The sequence below is a fragment of the Astatotilapia calliptera genome, chromosome 5 (assembly GCF_964374335.1).
Source record: "Astatotilapia calliptera chromosome 5, fAstCal68.1, whole genome shotgun sequence".
Classification (NCBI taxonomy): Eukaryota; Metazoa; Chordata; class Actinopteri; order Cichliformes; family Cichlidae; genus Astatotilapia; species Astatotilapia calliptera.
Genome location: NC_137426.1, coordinates 20312615 through 20331338, shown reverse-complemented (window position 1 = coordinate 20331338; position 18724 = coordinate 20312615). Strand labels below are relative to the sequence as shown.

At 44.7% G+C, this 18724-nt stretch overlaps 1 protein-coding gene across 3 annotated transcripts; it reads right to left on the bottom strand.

Moving 5' to 3' along the window:
* Positions 1–760: 760 nt before the first annotated feature.
* usp49 (ubiquitin specific peptidase 49) lies at positions 761–17796 on the bottom strand. 3 transcript variants are annotated; one of them, XM_026167924.2, is made up of 7 exons: positions 17657–17796; positions 16206–16328; positions 14623–16067; positions 4613–4820; positions 2807–2915; positions 2373–2578; positions 761–2266 (listed from the first exon to the last, which is right to left on the bottom strand). In XM_026167924.2, the coding sequence occupies exons 3-7, from the start codon at positions 16000–16002 to the stop codon at positions 2163–2165; spliced, it is 2007 nt and encodes a 668-aa protein (XP_026023709.1). In that variant the 5' UTR covers positions 16003–16067; positions 16206–16328; positions 17657–17796; the 3' UTR covers positions 761–2162. The 3 variants fall into 3 exon arrangements, with proteins under 3 accessions (XP_026023709.1, XP_026023710.1, XP_026023711.1); XM_026167925.2 differs by lacking the exon at positions 17657–17796 and adding an exon at positions 17449–17588; XM_026167926.2 differs by lacking the exon at positions 16206–16328.
* Positions 17797–18724: the final 928 nt, after the last annotated feature.

Below are 18724 nucleotides of genomic sequence, written 5' to 3'. Positions count from 1 at the left end.
CTCTTTTGATTGCTTATAATAATTGTAAGATTATTGCATATAAATGGGTGGTTTTGCTGTTACAATGTGAATGCATGGGAAGCATAAAAAAGCAGCAGAGAGTGGATAAAGCTCCAGCTCTGACTGTGTGCATAATCATCGGATTACCTTTGGTTGGAAGAGGTAGGCCCGAAGGACGGGTAAATGTTAGTTTGCGGTGAGCTTGGCCATCCTTTTGCTCCACCCTTGACCATTGCATACAAACAAAGTAACATAGATCTTCCATAAAAGTCAGATATGAAGCATGGAAAAAGGGAAATTTAGGAGCTTCCAGTGTGAAAGAGTCCCATAAGCTGATTGATCTTAAGCATTTAAACACATACACATACCTTAAGGGAGCATTTGTAGAATGCTGTTTCAGACACTGTTGGCATGTTTATGGATCACAATTACTGATTCATATTTTTTTTCATTTGGGAGTGGCGGCCACGCCCCTGATCACTTTACTGTTAAGGCAAGAAAGAGATTTACATTTGATTATGAGCACCATCCTTGGCTGGATCAGATTATATTTCTAAGAACACATTAGTGGTTAGGCCTCGGATCAGCTGTGCATCCATCTGGTAACCTGATTATTTCAGTTCTACTTTACTCTCTTGGCTCAGCCATGAAGCTAAATTCATGAAGCTGCTCATAACCTTCTTTTAATCAGAATCACCACTCCCTCTGGAAAAAATACTATATAAAAAAAATAAAAAATAAGCAAGAGAACCAAAGCATCTCAATTTTGTTTTGTCTTTTTAATAATTACTGTCAGGCAAAACCCATATGACCATTACATTTATGACAGGTATTCTTACAGTACACGACAGAACTCAAGGGGATCAGAGCCGGTGGCATGGCCACACCTGACCGCTAAAAAGTAAGACATTCATCGTCATTAGATTGTTCCAACTGTCACAGAGTTCACAAATGTATTTTGCATTTGACTCGTATCAAACACAGTTTTTCTTGACAACCTAGCAAAATCTAAAGACCTCGATAGAAACAGCAGAGTAGAAAACAAAATAAAAAAAGACAACAGAAAGAAAACCCCAAAACACATTGTATATAACAAGCAGAAGAATTCCTGATTTTCTTAAATTTCCTGTCAAGATGCGAGATGTACAATATATTGCTTTCAGGTGCTCAACTCAAAAATGGGTACCCCAAAAAACAGATAAAAGAAAGAAAGAAAAAGAAACCACACATTCTTCGGTATCTACCCTTTAACTCGCGCCCCGTCTCCGGCAGGTTAAGAGAGGCGGCATGTCCAACCCAGGCTCAGACCGGTCTAACCGCAGGAGGAGGAGCAGACACTTCAAGGTGTTACGGGAGCCGACAGCAACAGCTCCTCCCGCAGCTTTCCACTGAGTGTCTGATACTCGTGCTTTTTGCTTCTTTTCATGGAACAGAGCGGCTACAAAATAAACTAAAAACAAAACCTATTCGTGTTCACTGAGAGCCTTGAGCCTAAGACACAGTATCCAGTCACAGCAGTACATCTGAGGGAGAGGACATGATGAGATACAAATGACACAGGGGTGAGTATTAAAAGTTTCCATAACTGACGTTTCACGATAATTAAAAAAGCTGAGCAGAAGGCAACATGGAGTGTGGACCATCAGTGCGGTCGCTGGCAACGTTAAAAATGTGTCGCTTCATGTAAAGCTCAGCGGTCAAACGCGCGATTACGTGTAAAAATGCACATCGTCAACATTACTGTGGCCAAACGCTCCAAAGTCCAGAATCCGTGTTGCCTTTTTAATGTAAAATGCTGTCTCGGGGAGAGCGCCTGGTTGTTCCCAGACTCAACAGACACGAGCCTGATGGTTGTTGTTGTTGTTGTTGTTCAGCAGGACAGAGTCTGACCACAGTCTTCAGGCCAGGAATCAATACGCTGGTCCTACAGGCTGAGAAACCTGGGCTTCATTTACGAAAATGTTTTCTTACAGAGTCAAAAGTAAGACATAAACCCAGAGCTTTCTGATCTACTAGCTATGGCAACATTACTCACCACTATCATACTTCTTATCTGGATTGTGCTGCTAAAATGTTATGACATCTGGGAAAGCATCAGAAAACCTTTTCGTGAATGCAGCCCTAAGTTTCCACGCACAGGTTATCATCACAGCGAGAGGTACCTAAGCAGACCTCTGGGTATAGAAGAGAATATAGGCCTGAGTGTTGCACACTTCCTCCACACTGCAAACCTTCATCTCAGAGTCATTACAGTGGACCCAGAAACCTGAGGATAGCAAATGCACATTAAAAAAGATGTTAAAAAAAAACAACAACACAGCAGAACATTTGCATCTTAAATAAACCACAGGATGCTGTGCGCTCTTCCTCACCTCCTTCTGTATTGTAGCAGTATGCGGTGTAGTGCCCTGAGCCGAAGCCTTTACCATGATGCATAACTACAGCAGACAGATCGTAGGTGTAGCCTCCTCTGTGGACAGAGTGACCTGAGCCTGTGCAGCAGTATGGTTTGATGTTCAGAACCTGGTCAAAGGCCACATGGACGCCGATTTTCTCCCTGTGGTTCCGCCCCGACCATCTGCCGTACAACAGGCGATAGTTAGTGTTGCTACACTTCACAAGCCTCGTCTTACAAAAAATAAAAATAAAGGTCGAGCACCCCAAGTTCACAACGCAAACAGAAAAAACAAGATCAAAACTACAGGAAATCCTGAAATTTCTTTGAGAAATTTCAAAGAACTTGGTTTGGAAGTAAAAAAAAAATATAAAAAAAAATATATATATATCAGCCTTTACAGAAACTTGCCTGAAGCGTTTGAGGTGCAGCCGGAGAACCTGAGGTAAACGGTAGATCAGAAGCTGCTTACATGCTTCTGACAGAACTAAGGGTTTGTGGGATGATTTCCGTCTTCTTTCTGAAACCATGAAACAAGGAGATCACAGGTTACTGATGCGAGGCTTTGTTTCCGCTGCACAAGTGACGCTTTCTTGCAAAATCTCAGGCTTTGCGAAAGTGTTGTGTGGCTCTCTCAAAGCTGCTAGCCTAGTTTTTAAGTCACTGCCTCCGCCGGAGCTGTCAGCAGGAGATTAAAGAGCTTCTTAGACAATGAATAAATAAATAACACCGTTGGCTTCATTAATCTGTTGAAAGCATTCAGTCATTCAGGTAAAGGTCACTTTACACACAAATGTTCCTCACGGGTACATTCAGATGCACCCACAGTTCTACAGTGTACTCTGTATGCACACCATGGGTGAAATCTGACAATACATTACCTGACAAATCATACTTGAGGTAAGTGTTTACACTTTACTGATGTTTATTTGATGATTTGGGACCACAAGACTTCGCACTTCAGTAAATACAGCAGCTTTTACCTCACCTCCCTGAAATGAATCACTTAAACATTTTTTCCTGATAGATCCTGTCTCCATTCCAGTGAAAACTTCTAACTACATAACTGGAAAATCTGTTTTCTAGTAGCGGGGTGACTAGTTGTTCTGTTTACTTAGAAGAAATGGCTACTTTAGTAGGAAAAATGCAGGAAAACAGAACACTAGTAGTTGAATGCAGCTTACATTTCTGGATGTATGCGAAGCCGGCAGCCTGAAATTTGTCTCAAAATCCTACGTGACCATGTGATGTGATCTGTGCGTGCCAGGCCATTCGTGAGTAGGAGGATGTCTGTAAAGTTTCAGACATTTGTATGCACAGGAATTGTGAGCAGCTGATCAGTATTCATTCAATATTTATTCAAATGTGGATGTGCGCATTTGTAAAACAGTTTCGCGTGTGGTAAAATTGCTTTGAAATTGCGTGGACTGAAGCACCTGCTTGTGTGTTCTCAAACGCTACACACACATCAATACATACATTTGTAAATCTTGCTTTATGCATTTGGATCACACTGAATGCATGTGTAACACTTCGGAGACGAACTTCTCTCCATCCTGAAAAATCAAGTCTTTTAACTGATAACGTCAGGAAACGCATGCATGCGGTCGTAATCCTGTGCAATCCTCTTCATTTATGCGACAGTTTGCATGTTACTATTGTGCGTCTGATGAGAATGAAATGACAGCTTTTAATTAGTCATGACCCGGGTGTGCGTTTAGTTCCGATGCCATCAGATTAACAGGAAAATGTTCTGAACGCTTCATTTTTACAAGTTGCTGTCCTGACATTCTCAGTTATTCATAGAAATACCTCGCAAGAAAAACTGCATTGACCTTTAAAGAAAAAGCAGGGTCCGGAGTCAAAATGAATAAATCATGAAGGGAAATCTATAACTTTAAGTTCCACTTTGGATAATAACTTATTTAAAACCAATTCCCATTAGAATCCAAATTCTTGACATTCATCATGTGAACCCAAGTGTATGGTCCACTATCCAGTTCTCTGTCTGATGAATCAAGACAATAATTTAACTGCTAATTGATATTTTAGGGTTGATAAGCAGCTTTATCAGAATGCATCCAAGTTGTCATATAATAGGCAGATATCCTGAAACAATACAGATTTATTCAACTCGAGCTTAAGAAGCAAAGTCTTATCAGCTAATAATGAACTTAAGACAAGCTTGGCTTGTGGTGCATTAAACATTGTACTGACTGTTGCAGTGGTTGCAGGCGTAGATGCTGCCTTCAAGAGCCTCCATCTCTGTAAACTTGGACAGCATCTCAGTGAGGGTGCAGCTACGCTGGTAAGCCGTCGAGCTCGAGCCTTTGTCTATGCTGTGGTATCGCTCTGGAAACTCCAAAGACAAATCCCAGAATGGCTCTACTGTGTTAGACTTGTGCTTACAGGATAGGCATGTCACCTAAAACATACAGAGAAGAGGAGGAACACAAGCAAAGGTGAGTGTGACGACGATTCCAAGTTTCAGCTGTAGCAGAACTCTGGAAAGTGGTTCAAACAAATAAATAAACTGATTTAATAAATGAAACAAAAATATCTGCCTGAATTACAAAACCAGACACTTCCCCATTCTAACTACATTCCAGCACAGGTTTATGCTCTTCATACATGATCACAATCAATCAACTGTCTTCTTTGGCCTGCTCTTCCAGGCAACTGCTTAACCCACCGTGTCTCTGCATTTTATTCTTTAATGCAGATGCATGCCTCTTTTTTATTACTAAACTCACAATCTTAACTGTGATTGGTCAAACCCTGCAAACAGAGCTGAACAGATGCAGTTAAGACTTTTTTTGTTTGTTTATTTGTTCACAACACCAAAAACACATCACCTTGAAGTGGATTGAATTTTGAATTTTAAAAATTAAATCGCAATTAGAACTGCAGAGTGTCGCCTTTGAAACTGCTGGACTTTGGGGGGAGGGTGTTCTGTGTAATGCGTGCATGTTGCATGGGAAGCGTTTTGGGTACTCCACCGTGCTCCAACAGTCCAAACACATGGATGTAAGGTTAGCTGGTGATTCTAAAGCAGCTATAGGTGGACATCACAGAGACAATACACTACAACGCACCATTGTAGTGTATTGTAGTGTAAGTCTGGTCCTCCTCATGCACCACCCGAAATGATTATAGGAATGTGGTGATGTGACATCTAGAGCAGGGCGATATGACCAAAAATATTTATCACGATATAGATTTGAAAATTTGCGATAACGATATAACTGACGATAATTGACACTAGACAAAATACTTTACAACTCCACAATTTTATTAGTGCAAAAAAACAAAAAACAAAACATGTATTTTCACTTAAACAAGCAGCTGTTTTTTTGCATTAAAGTTATATAAAAACGTAACAGTGCAAATGCAAATTCCTTGCTGACAGTTCAACCAAAAAGCATTTCCAGTAGAAACTGGCCGACATATCCTCAGCATAACCAAGTATAATATCCACAAAACTTAAAAAGAGGTTATACACACACAATACAGTAATATTATGTTGAAGCACCGTATGTATCACTCCGCGAGGCTCCTGCCTAAGATAGCCGTAATGCGCCGACAATCCATCAAGCGGTGCAGGTTCGTAGCTTAGCAAAGTCGTACTAAAACATTTTCGAGCGCCGTGTACATAAAATCGTTTTGAGGTCAGTAAACACAACCAGAATTCAAACATAAAGGCACACGGGATTATAATGGGCACTGTCGATTTTCAGAAAAATCAAATGATTGATTTTAAGTGTGCCGTATTTACCAAAAAACACGGTAATAATGACGGCCCGCTAGCACGCTCTACCAAAAATAGTGCTTTGTTGTGTATCTGACGGACGAAAGCTAAACCAGTTCCACACCACTGAAGTTGCAGCATTTTTACAAACCAATTCTGGTTCATCCGTTTCATTCAACAATCCGCTTTCGCCCTTGTCATTCTCTGTCGCCGCCGTGCCTTTTTCGCCATGTGCGTATGAAAACAAAGGCACTGCGCACGCGCATTTTACCCATATTCTATCGTGATATTTCATTTTCTTGTCGTTGCCCAACATTATACCGGTATTACCATGAACGGTATGATATGGCCCAGCCCTAGTGACATCACAGTTTTTTCATGCAACCACAGACTTTGATTAACTGGAAATCTGTATCCATGGCATCTGTATCTGCAGCACAGTGTATAAATTTCAGCTTATATATAATTGATATTAACTGATATGGGCCTTTGTGATTGGTAAGAGCACCTAAGTTGATACCTTTTACTGATGTCAGTGGCCGACGTTTATCTGATGTCTCATGTGAATTTTCTCAGTGTTCAAAGTTAACTGGGGACTAACTGAAGGACAGCTACAGGAGCTGATTACACCTCTTCAAAACAATGACTACAGCTTAACTGTACCCGGTGTAGAAAACCCCTGTGATTTGTGTATATAGACTGTTCCACGGACCCCCTCTAACCACTGCTAAGATGGTACATTCCTTCCATCCCTTGTTTGTGTTTGCGCTGGTCCACCTTGATAGCGCTGGTGGAGCTGGGCTGTTGTACTGAACATGTGTAGTGCGTGTGCGTGAATGATAAGTAAGTGCCTTGTATTTGTTTGTTCTATGGTTGTAACTTATCATATACTTAGCTATGTACATTGGGTGATGCTTAGTAGAGTTTTCCAGCTGTTCGTGTAGCCACGAGACACTGTATATTCACGCTGATTTGACCAAAATGGCGCTACCCTTGTGAACTGAGCTGCCCAAAGTAAAGATGGAGTCTATCCCTGTGCAGCAGCCCATTTGTGTCCACCAGGGGGTGGTGTTTAGTCATTTCTGTTCAACCCTTTCTGTATTATTTAGACCAGTTTGGTTGACTTTAATTGTTTGCTAATTGTAATTTCTGTTATTTTACAGAACCACACACACATATACATATACTCACACGAATTCACTTCTGGCGATGTTTGGATTAAAAGAACCCTAATTATCATTGCTGTGGACCCTCTCTTTCATCATATAAGTCACCTGTGCCTTCTGACCGAGGATAGGAAAATCCTGCTGTAATTTGCCAGTCTATTAAGCACACACATGTCCAGTTCAAGTGGTCCTTCGAGCCGGATTAATTACAGCATTTCCTAACATGGCGGCATCCCAATATGATGAAGAACAACAAGGTGCCCGGCAAAGGAGACCACATAGGGCTCCAAGATATCTGGATGACTTCATCTGGACCTATCCCCCACAGCCGACTAACCCAGTTCCACCGAACACTAACGCAGCTACTCCAATACACCAAATCGCTGGCATCGATGGCTCACCAGAGATGGAGAGAATAAGGAGGATGGAGCAGTGTGTTACCCAGGTACAGGAGCAGATGAGGGAGATACAGAGCGCTATACAAGTGTCTTTGAACTTTGGCCAAAGAACCCCCCAAGTACAGTTACAAACCCAGGTCCGGAGCCATAGTATGCCTTTACTAACTGTGGATAATAATCCTACACAAGCTCCTCCTATGGGCGGACTAGAAAACATCCCCCCCATATCTCCAGTAATACCTGGCCCTCAGTTTCATACTGTACAGCAGACCTCCCCTTCCACAGCTCATCATGTTGATAACCCTCAAATATTACAGTCAACAGCTCCTACTCTCCCTGTTAACCGACCTATTCCTCAGCCCCCTCTATACGTCCACTCTTCCATGACATCAGCTGCTCAGCCAACACCAGTGGTACCCCGGTCTGCATCTACAGCAACAGAACAGCCACATCCTCCCTGGTATCAGCAAAGAGACCTGAATTGGCAGTCATCAACCCCACAGTGGTCTGTGCCACACAGTGCTGCTCAGTTTAGTATCCCTGGCACTATGCAGTACCCTGTCACGCTGCCGCCTGGCATGCCCTCTCCAGGCTATCCACTTTGGACTTCAGGCCCACCTCTCAGTCAGCCATACGTTACACCAGTGCTGCCACCTGCTGTTAGCTCACAGTATACCTATCGGCATCCTGCTCCAGCTGCACCTGTCAGTTCACAGCATGATGTAATTCAGAGCAGCCCACAACACTCCTCATCTCTGCTTTCCTCTCAGAGACCGAACTTGATGGAGATGGCTATTTCCTCTTCTTATGGCATCCCAAAACCCAACCTGATCCGCTTCACCACAGGAAAAGAGAGTGATTTCCTGCTACTGAAGAAAGGTCTGGATGGAGTTTTGGGACCACACCCACACCTGTCTGAGGATTACAAATTCCAAGTACTTCTGGATCATCTAAAGTTTCCTCCTGCGTTTCAGCTTGCAAAGAGGTATGTGCATGACACTATGCCCTTCAGTAAAGCAATGCAGGCTCTACAGCAGCGCTATGGACAACCACGCCAATTAGTCCAAGGTGAAATTAACAACATTTTGAGAGCTCCCACAGTGAAAGCTGGAGATGCACAGGGGTTTGAAGACTTTGCTCTATCAGTTAGTAGTTTGGTGGGACTACTAAACTCCATGGAAGGAGCTGCTAAGAGCGAACTAGAGTGTGGTTCCCATGTGGACAGGCTTTTGAGTAAACTCCCTTTCTCCTATCAAGACAGTTTTGCTGAATATTGTCTTGCAAAGGGCATCTTGCGGAGTGACTCAGCTAACACCTATACTCTCCCTGACTTTGCACAGTGGTTGGAGAGGAAGTCACAGGCCATACAGATATCACGAAGGGCTACAGAAAGCTACATATCTGATAAACCCCGCTCAGATCGTAGAGACAAGTCATCACGACCATTAAAGACATCCTCATCAGTCTACTATGGCACTGACAAGCCTACAACACCGACGGCTAATACCACTTCAGCCCCTACTGACAGTAAAGAACCTATGAAAGGGAAGAAAAGAGAGAAATTTAAGCCCTACTGCCCCTTCTGTAGCAGTACAGAACATTACTTGAGTTCCTGTTCTGACTTCAGTAAGCTGAGTACTACACAGATTATTACATGGATTAATGACAATAAGAGATGCTGGAGATGTGGTCGGAGTCACCAGCCTGACAGTTGCAATCTGAAGAAACCTTGTGCCACCTGTGGAGAACAACACCTGCAGATCCTTCATGAAGCTGCCTCTCGCCCAAACAAGAGTATCCTGACATTGAGTACAGCCTCCAGCATGGTGTATTTGGACCAAGTCACTCATTCAGGCAGAGTCATGCTTAAAGTGGTCCCAGTTACCCTCCACAACAATGGGCGATCTCTGTCCACCTATGCCATTCTTGACGATGGATCAGAGCGGACTATTGTTTTATCTGCAGCGGTTCATTACCTGCAATTAAATATCACTGAGGAGTCCCTCAAACTACGAACCATCAGGCAGGAGGTGTCACAGTTACAAGGCGCATCCGTTTCTTTTGAACTGAGTGCACCCAGCTCTCCCCAAATCAAACATCACATCAGACGTGTTTTCACTGCTAAAGAACTTAATCTGGCAAAACAATCCTGCCCAGTGGACATACTCCGTCAGAGATATCCACATCTGGCCGACGTTCCCATCAAAGCATTTAAGGATGTGCAGCCTATGCTTCTTATAGGCTCAGATAATGTCCAGCTCATCACCCCTCTGTCACCTGTCAAAGTCGGTCCACTAGGCAGCCCTGTTGCTGTCAACACTAACCTCGGTTGGGCCATCCAGGGACCAGCTACCTTTCTACATCTACCTACTGAAGCTTCATGTCTGCACACATCCCTGTTACCATCTCCCTCTCAAGCGCTAAGACAGAATGTTGAGAAGCTGTGGCAGTTAGATGTGCTCCCCTTTCGATCAGAGAAAGAGGTAACTCGCTCTAAACAAGACAAAGAGGCACTGGAGTTACTGCAGAAAACCACAGAACGTGTACAGGTGGATGGAGTAGCTCGTTATGCTACTCCTCTGCTCCGCCGCAGAGACTCCACTAAACTACGAACTGACCATGACGCAGTGATGGCTCTCCTTCGGTCCACAGAGAAGCGCCTGATTAAAGATCCTGATCTAGCGGCTGTGTACAATGCAGAAATACACAAACTGGAACAAGCAGGTTATGTAAGAAAACTCACTCCTGAAGAGGCAAACCTCACAGATGAATCCTGGTTCATTCCCCATCATATTGTGCATCATAACAATAAGCCTAGGATAGTTTTCAACTGTTCCTTCCAATATAGGCAAGACTGTCTTAACGATCAGCTGCTACCAGGTCCAACTCTCGGTCCATCCTTAATAGGTGTCCTGTTGAGATTTAGGGAGCACCCTGTTGCTGTGAGTGGGGACATACGAGGTATGTTCCATCAGGTGCGGCTTCTTCCGCATGACCGGCCCCTGCTGAGATTCGTGTGGAGAGATATGGAAAGAGATCGGAGCCCTGACATTTATGAGTGGTGTGTCCTGCCCTTTGGAACCACATGCAGCCCCTGTTGTGCCACGTATGCCCTTCAGCGCCATGTGCAGGATCATAAAGATGGCAATGAACAAGTACTAGACTCAGTGCTGCGCTCATTTTATGTCGATAACTGTTTGCAATCTCTGCCCTTTGCTTTGCAGGCACGACCACTTGTCGATAACATCAGAGAGTTGCTATCTACTGGTGGTTTCGAAATCCGACAGTGGGCAAGTAACTACCCAGAGGCCATTGCTCATCTCCCCTCTGAAGCAAAGTCCCCTACCTGCGAGCTGTGGTTGACTGAACACCAACCAGATCCCCAAGAACCAACCTTAGGCTTGGCATGGCACTGCTCCACAGACCAGATTGCCTACAGATGTCGGCCAGTGGTTCCTCAGGAGTCAACCATGAGAAATATCTACAGCATCCTCGCCTCTCAATACGACCCACTGGGCTTCATCATCCCCTTCACGACCCGGGCAAAGGTTATTGTTCAACGTCTGTGGCAGAATGACAGGAACTGGGATGATCCCATCGAGGGCGAGTTACTCCAGCGGTGGCAAGAGTGGGTGAGTGAGTTACAGTATCTACAAGAAATCTGTCTGCCTAGATGCTACATAGCCCCAGCAACCCAAGAGGGAACTTTCCAGCTGCATGTATTCTGTGATGCGTCAGAGAGTGCTTACGGAGCAGTGGCATATTTGAGATTTAAATCGGCAGAACATGAGGTCCACACTGCCTTTATCATGGCCAGATCACGTGTAGCTCCCCGCAAGAAACTGTCAATTCCCCGTTTAGAGCTGTGTGCTGTACTGGCTGGGGCACAACTGTCTAGACTCCTCCTCAGTGAGCTTACTCTGCCCATTAGTGAGACTACTTTATGGACCGATTCTACCACTGTGTTGAACTGGATCCAGTCCGAATCCTGTCACTATAAAGTGTTTGTAGGTACTCGTATTGCCGAAATACAGGAACTGACTGAGGCCGCCAGCTGGAGGTATGTCCCCTCGGCTTTGAACCCAGCAGATGACATCACCCGGGGAAAACCATTACGTGAGCTGTCAAAACCTAGCCAGTGGATGGATGGGCCCCCCTTCCTGAGACAAGCATCTGAGCAGTGGCCAGCACGACCTACTGTGAGTACAGACACTGAAGATAATACTGAGTTAAAGAAATCAGCTTTCTGTGCCTGTGTCACTACAGATTTGGCACAGTCTGATCCTGCATACAACACCTGGGCTGATTTGGTGCAGGCCTCCCACCTGTCTTCTCACGGGGCGGCTGGCCTCCCTATGTCAGCAGCACAACGACTAGAGACAGAAGTTCAAATTCTCAAACAGGCGCAACAAGAAAGCTTCCCTGTTGAAGTACACACCCTTAAATCTGGGAAAGAGGTGTACAAAGACAGCAGACTGAGCAACCTTTCTCCCGAATATGACAGTCAGCTTGGCCTCATACGAGTAGGTGGACGCCTCCGGCGAGCAGAGCAGATGGATGTTGACACTCTGCATCCTATCGTGTTGTCACCAGACCATCCTACTACTCAGCTCATCATCAAAGACTATGATACACGTCTCCTGCATCCTGGCCCAGAACGTGTCTTTGCCGAATTGAGACGCAGGTATTGGATTTTAAGAGGCAGACAGGCCATAAGGAAGCATCAGTATCGCTGTTTGGAGTGTAAGAAGTGGAGAGCCAAGCCTGTTTCACCGAAGATGTCTGATCTCCCTGCTACCCGCTTGCGATTAAATCAGCCGCCATTCTGGTCCACAGGAATTGACTGTTTTGGCCCTTTCACTATAAAGATAGGCAGGAGACAAGAAAAACGGTGGGGCATTATATTTAAATGCCTTACGACCCGCTGCATTCACCTCGACCTTCTCACTGGTATGGACACTGACTCCTTTCTCATGGCTCTGCGCAGATTTATTGCTCGAAGAGGAAAACCCTTTGAAATACTGAGTGATCAGGGCACCAATTTCAGAGGAGGAGACAGAGAGCTGCAGGAGGCATTCAAAGTGATGGAGCCACGACTGCAGGAGAAGCTCAGTGAACAGAGCATCACTTTCCACTTCAACCCTCCGCATGCTCCACATTTTGGGGGAGCCTGGGAACGGGAGATCCGTTCAGTCAAATCTGCACTTCAAGTTGCCCTCAAAGGTCAAGCGGTGCCAGAGGATTTGTTGCTTACTGTTCTTATTGAAGTAGAGGGCATACTTAATTCCAAGCCACTGGGATACGTTTCCTCGGATATTGCAGATGTTGACCCGATCACGCCAAATATGTTGCTCATGGGGCGGCGCGATGCTTCCCTTCCCCAGGCAGTATATGGCACCAGAGAAGAACTTGGAAGGCGAAAATGGCGTCACAGCCAAGTCATAGCGGACCGGTTCTGGACTCAGTTCATTCAGCGCTACCTGCCTGGACTGCAGCCTCGCCAGAAGTGGAACCAGACTACTCCACCTTTGAAAGTGGGACAGACTGTCATGGTGGCGGACTATCAGCTCCCACGGGCTTCCTGGCCCGTAGGACAGGTAACACAGGTGTTTCCCAGCCCGGATGGACAGGTGCGAGTAGCTGAAGTCGCTATTGGGGAACATAAATACCAACGGCCTGTGTCAAAACTTATCATTTTACCTGAACTGTCAGCTGAACGTCCTTAGTTATACTCACATGGGTTTTTGATGTTTACTAATGTGCTATACACATTAGGGGGCGGCTGTAGAAAACCCCTGTGATTTGTGTATATAGACTGTTCCACGGACCCCCTCTAACCACTGCTAAGATGGTACATTCCTTCCATCCCTTGTTTGTGTTTGCGCTGGTCCACCTTGATAGCGCTGGTGGAGCTGGGCTGTTGTACTGAACATGTGTAGTGCGTGTGCGTGAATGATAAGTAAGTGCCTTGTATTTGTTTGTTCTATGGTTGTAACTTATCATATACTTAGCTATGTACATTGGGTGATGCTTAGTAGAGTTTTCCAGCTGTTCGTGTAGCCACGAGACACTGTATATTCACGCTGATTTGACCAAAATGGCGCTACCCTTGTGAACTGAGCTGCCCAAAGTAAAGATGGAGTCTATCCCTGTGCAGCAGCCCATTTGTGTCCACCAGGGGGTGGTGTTTAGTCATTTCTGTTCAACCCTTTCTGTATTATTTAGACCAGTTTGGTTGACTTTAATTGTTTGCTAATTGTAATTTCTGTTATTTTACAGAACCACACACACATATACATATACTCACACGAATTCACTTCTGGCGATGTTTGGATTAAAAGAACCCTAATTATCATTGCTGTGGACCCTCTCTTTCATCATATAAGTCACCTGTGCCTTCTGACCGAGGATAGGAAAATCCTGCTGTAATTTGCCAGTCTATTAAGCACACACATGTCCAGTTCACCCGGTGAAGCATGTTTTTGCAGAAGCATCCCAGAAACAGCACCTACTAAAAATACCACTGGGTCATTTTTTTCTCCTTTTTTTTTATCTTGTCTTCATCTTGTAGGAAGGAAGTTAGACCCAGGAGAGTAAAGAACATGGTCAATTTTCAAAATAAAAGGCATGAAGACTAAAACGCTATCCTTTTACTTATCACTTATTAATTAACATTTATTACTTATTTTATTATCAGATTTGTGTCTCTGGCACAAAGGGGGAATATAAATATACAGAAATAATAATGAAAGCAAAACAAAACACAAAAGTCAAAATCTTGGCATTAGCCCAGAACTTCACAACAGACATGCAGAAATGGAAAGCAAGAGGGAAAAGAGATAAATACACAAACAAAACAACCTACATCACACTGGACAACACTGACTGCATGCAGTTATAAGTTAGGAGTCTCACCTGGCTGAGTAGCTGCCCGTGAAAGATGGTGTTGAGAACCTTTAGCACTTGCTTGGATAGTTTCCTCTTTGTGATGGGGATGACTATCCGCCTTTTGGACCCCTCTGTGTCCAGCTCCTGCTGCACCTTGTCCAGCAGCTCACACAAGAACTCCTGGGCATCCTGCTGGTCGTATCCACGGAAAGCTGGGATGAGGTTCCACACAGAGTGCAGCATGGCAAAGGGAGATACTAAAGACCACCGGCCTGACCACATGACCCTGAAAAGCGTATGTAACTCATGGCACAGAGACATCTGCTGGCGGGTGGAGCAGCGAGGAGGAGGCGAGACGCTTTCCTTTTTCCCCACGGGCAAATTCCAACAGCCCGCCTTCCCCATACGTCCAAGAGGGTATTCTGCCAGCGCTGTGTTACCACTGCTGACCACACCTCCTGTCACCCCCTTCATCCCCTGGGAGTGGTTGGTCTTGGCAAGTAGCTCCTCAGTCTCACACAGGTCCAAAGTGAGAAAACACTCCCTGAATTTCTGCAGGTGGCTCAGCACTTGCAATATTGAGTTCATGTAGCACGTGTTCCCCAAGTTGCGCAGACCGGTGACCCCCGGAGCGAGTCTCCGTCGTGTGACTGCATGCGTGGAGTAGTATCGCCTCAGTCTGGCAGCTTTGCCATTCTGAGAAGTCTTGCGGGACAGGGTTAAAAGTGAAGGCTTCTTTTGGGCAGGAGGAGGAGGTAGGCGTTCTGGAGGGTCGCGAAATTTGCGTGGAATGAGTGTGATGGTTGAACGTGGCGCCTGAGTAAGAAGCCTAGCACTCTTCCTGGGAGGAACATTGCCAAGTTCTTCCATGAGTCTCTTTTTCACCTCCTTCTTTTGTCTTCTAGCTTCCTCGAGTTTCTCTTTACGCTGATTCTGGAGCTCCTGATGTTTGCTGATCCACATCCGGAGCATTTTCCCCAGGAGTGCTTTCCTCCTGTGCCGCAAGGCCAGCTGCATGGCGGGCTGCGGCCCACTTTCCCCAACCCAGGGAGTACACTCCCCCCCTGTTGAAGAGCGCAGTGAGCGCCTACCCGGGCTCCGAACAGTGGAGAGCGCCCCTCTGAGGAGTTTGAGGTCACCCTCTGCGTTATCGTTGAGTACATAGTCTCCACAGGCAAAGCAAAAAACATCCAGCTCTCGCACCTCCATAGCCAGCGGATGGTGCGACTCCTGAAAGTGTTTGAGTGAGTGCTCCTCCATAAACCGTCCACAGGCCACATGGGAGCACTTGAGGCAGGCCCACACCGAATCGGTGGTGCTGCAGTCGACACAGTGCCATTTTTGCGGATTAAGGATCGAATGGTCTTGGCCTAGGCGAAGGCGTACCACGTGCTTACAACGATCCATTGCTCCAGATACACATGTGGCCTCAGCGATAGGACACACGTCCCGCAGCCAAACAGCAACTCATTCTGTAGAGGAAGAAAAAAAATAAAGCAAGATTACTGCTGATAGCAGAATCCAGTGTTTTTGTTTTCTGTTTTTCTAATGAAAAGACTGCAGTGTATAAGCAACTGTCACAAAACAAAAAAGAAAGAAGATGTACTAACTGGAAAAGGAGTTTTTGTGATCAAATTCTGGACAACACATCACAACATCTGCAAAGAACACAACAGGACAGTTCAGCCCGATCACCCATGCCCACCGTCAGCACCAGCGGCTCCAGAGAGAGTCTGAGAAATAGGGGTGAAAGCTGCAATGAAAAAACAAAAAACAGACAAAGCAACCACTCCACCCCACCCCACAACGACAGAGATAAATCACACACTTCTCCAATTAATGAAAACCACGCATTTAGGAAATTCTCAAAAATCTATCTTTACACAAAAAAGTGGACTGAAAACAAGTGACCATAAAACTTCTTAACAAAAAGTAACATAACTAAATAACTCAGGAAGTGACTTTTTTGTGGAAATCTCCTCCAGTTGTGACACCGACTGCCCTGGTTGACATTACTGTGAATAAACGTGGCAAATGATTGACATCTACAGGAATCACACACGGAAAAGGAACTGTTATGTCGCTCTCGTTATTTAAGAAAATCAACATGTGGCCATTTGATCAGGGGCAATAATTAAAACGGAGCTTTAGGGCAAGGAAATGATGACATGAACGTCTGTCTGTCCATTGAAATGATATTCTTAACGTTAATGGATGTAGTTATGTACCTCACCAGTACCAGCGCTGTGCTACATCACTTTCTTTTTTATCCATCTCTTTGTGTAAATGAGCCACTACATAATAATAATAATAATAATAATAACAATGGATAAAAATAATAATGGCAGCATCAACTTTCAGGTCGGCGCAACTGTTTTTCAGTCGCATGCCACGCTTTTTGCACGCTACAAGTTAACCGCCTCAACTCCTGCATGTGATATTCACAAATGTTAGAATTTCTCCACTGTGTCTGTCCGTGTTTTAAAAAGGATGCCTTCTGACTCAGACAGGCTGGCTCTTAACGCCATGCTAGGCTATCCCACCATCACCATGCTGAAGAACAAAGAGCAGCCAGAGAGCGACTCTCCAGGAACATCCAACAACTTTGTTGGTCCGAGACAGCCCAGCAGGCAGCAACTTAGCTGCCGCCGCTAACCGTTTTTATCCACGGCGGCTGTGCTTAGGGTTTACACCGCTTGCCCCCCCCACCACCACCTCCTCCCTCCCTTCCCTCTGCTGTGTCTCGCCTAATAACGCGCGGAGTTAAACACGGATTTATTCGCTTGGCTCCAAGCAGCTAACAATTCGCGTTATCTGCTCGCCACAGTTGCTAACGTTAGCTAAGCTGCTAACCTGTTTGTTGAGGACAATCGAAGTTAACCTAACGGCTGCCGTCGGTCGCTAACGTTAAGGCTAGCAAACTGCGCCGTTAACCGTTAAAAAAAAACTACCCGGTGACATTCACCGCAGGAAGCCGGCTGCTGAAACGCGGCTCTCGGCCCTATCGGTGCCCCTCACTATATTTGCAACACCTGATAATGGTAAAGCTGGGTAACGTTACCATCGCCAGCATCCATCCATCCGGTGTACACTCAGAAAGCTGCTTGTTGTCCTCCTCACAGATTGAACAACCCAACTCTCGATCCGAGCACAGACCCCGCCGCTCTCATTGGACTGGGGCTGAGCGGGAGCCGGGCTCTCATTGGCGGAAGGGTTGAACAACAGGCAGCAGGATGGACCGTCCGTCCGTCCACCCACAGCGGCCACATGGAACAATAACCGAGGCCAGAGTGGAAGCCGGGTTTAAGAGGACAGCCGCTACCCCTGACCCCCGGTGTCCCCGTTAAACCCCGTGCGCGCCATGTGTCAGCACGGTAGTGTTAATCTGGTAAAAAACACCTGAGGCGCGTGCGTGTACTGTGCGTGTGTTTAGCTTTAAGATCCCTATTAAGCGCATCTCCTTTGGATGCTGTCGTGGGGAGGGACTACTTTCAAAATGCGTCAGCGCAAATCAGTGTAATTCAAGTTTAAACATAAAAAGAAAGCCGCTGTCTAGAAGAAATGCGCAGCTTTCAGGGAGAATTTGAAAGCTTAATAACATATCACAAGTTCTAAAAGAGAAGTCATGTCAGTTACATATACATATATATATATATGCATACATATACATACATAAATATATGCATACATATACATACATAAATATATATATGCATACATACATAAATATATATATGCATACATACATAAATATATATATGCATACATACATAAATATATATATGCATACATACATACATACATATATATATACATATATACACACACACACACATATATATATATACATATATACACACACACACACACATATATACATATATACACACACACACACACACATATATACATACATACACACACACACACACACATATATACATATATACACACACACACACACACACACATATATACATATATGTGTATATATATACATATATACATATATGTGTATATATATACATATATACATATATGTGTATATATATACATATATACATATATGTGTATATATATACACATATACATATATGTGTATATATAATACACATATACATATATGTGT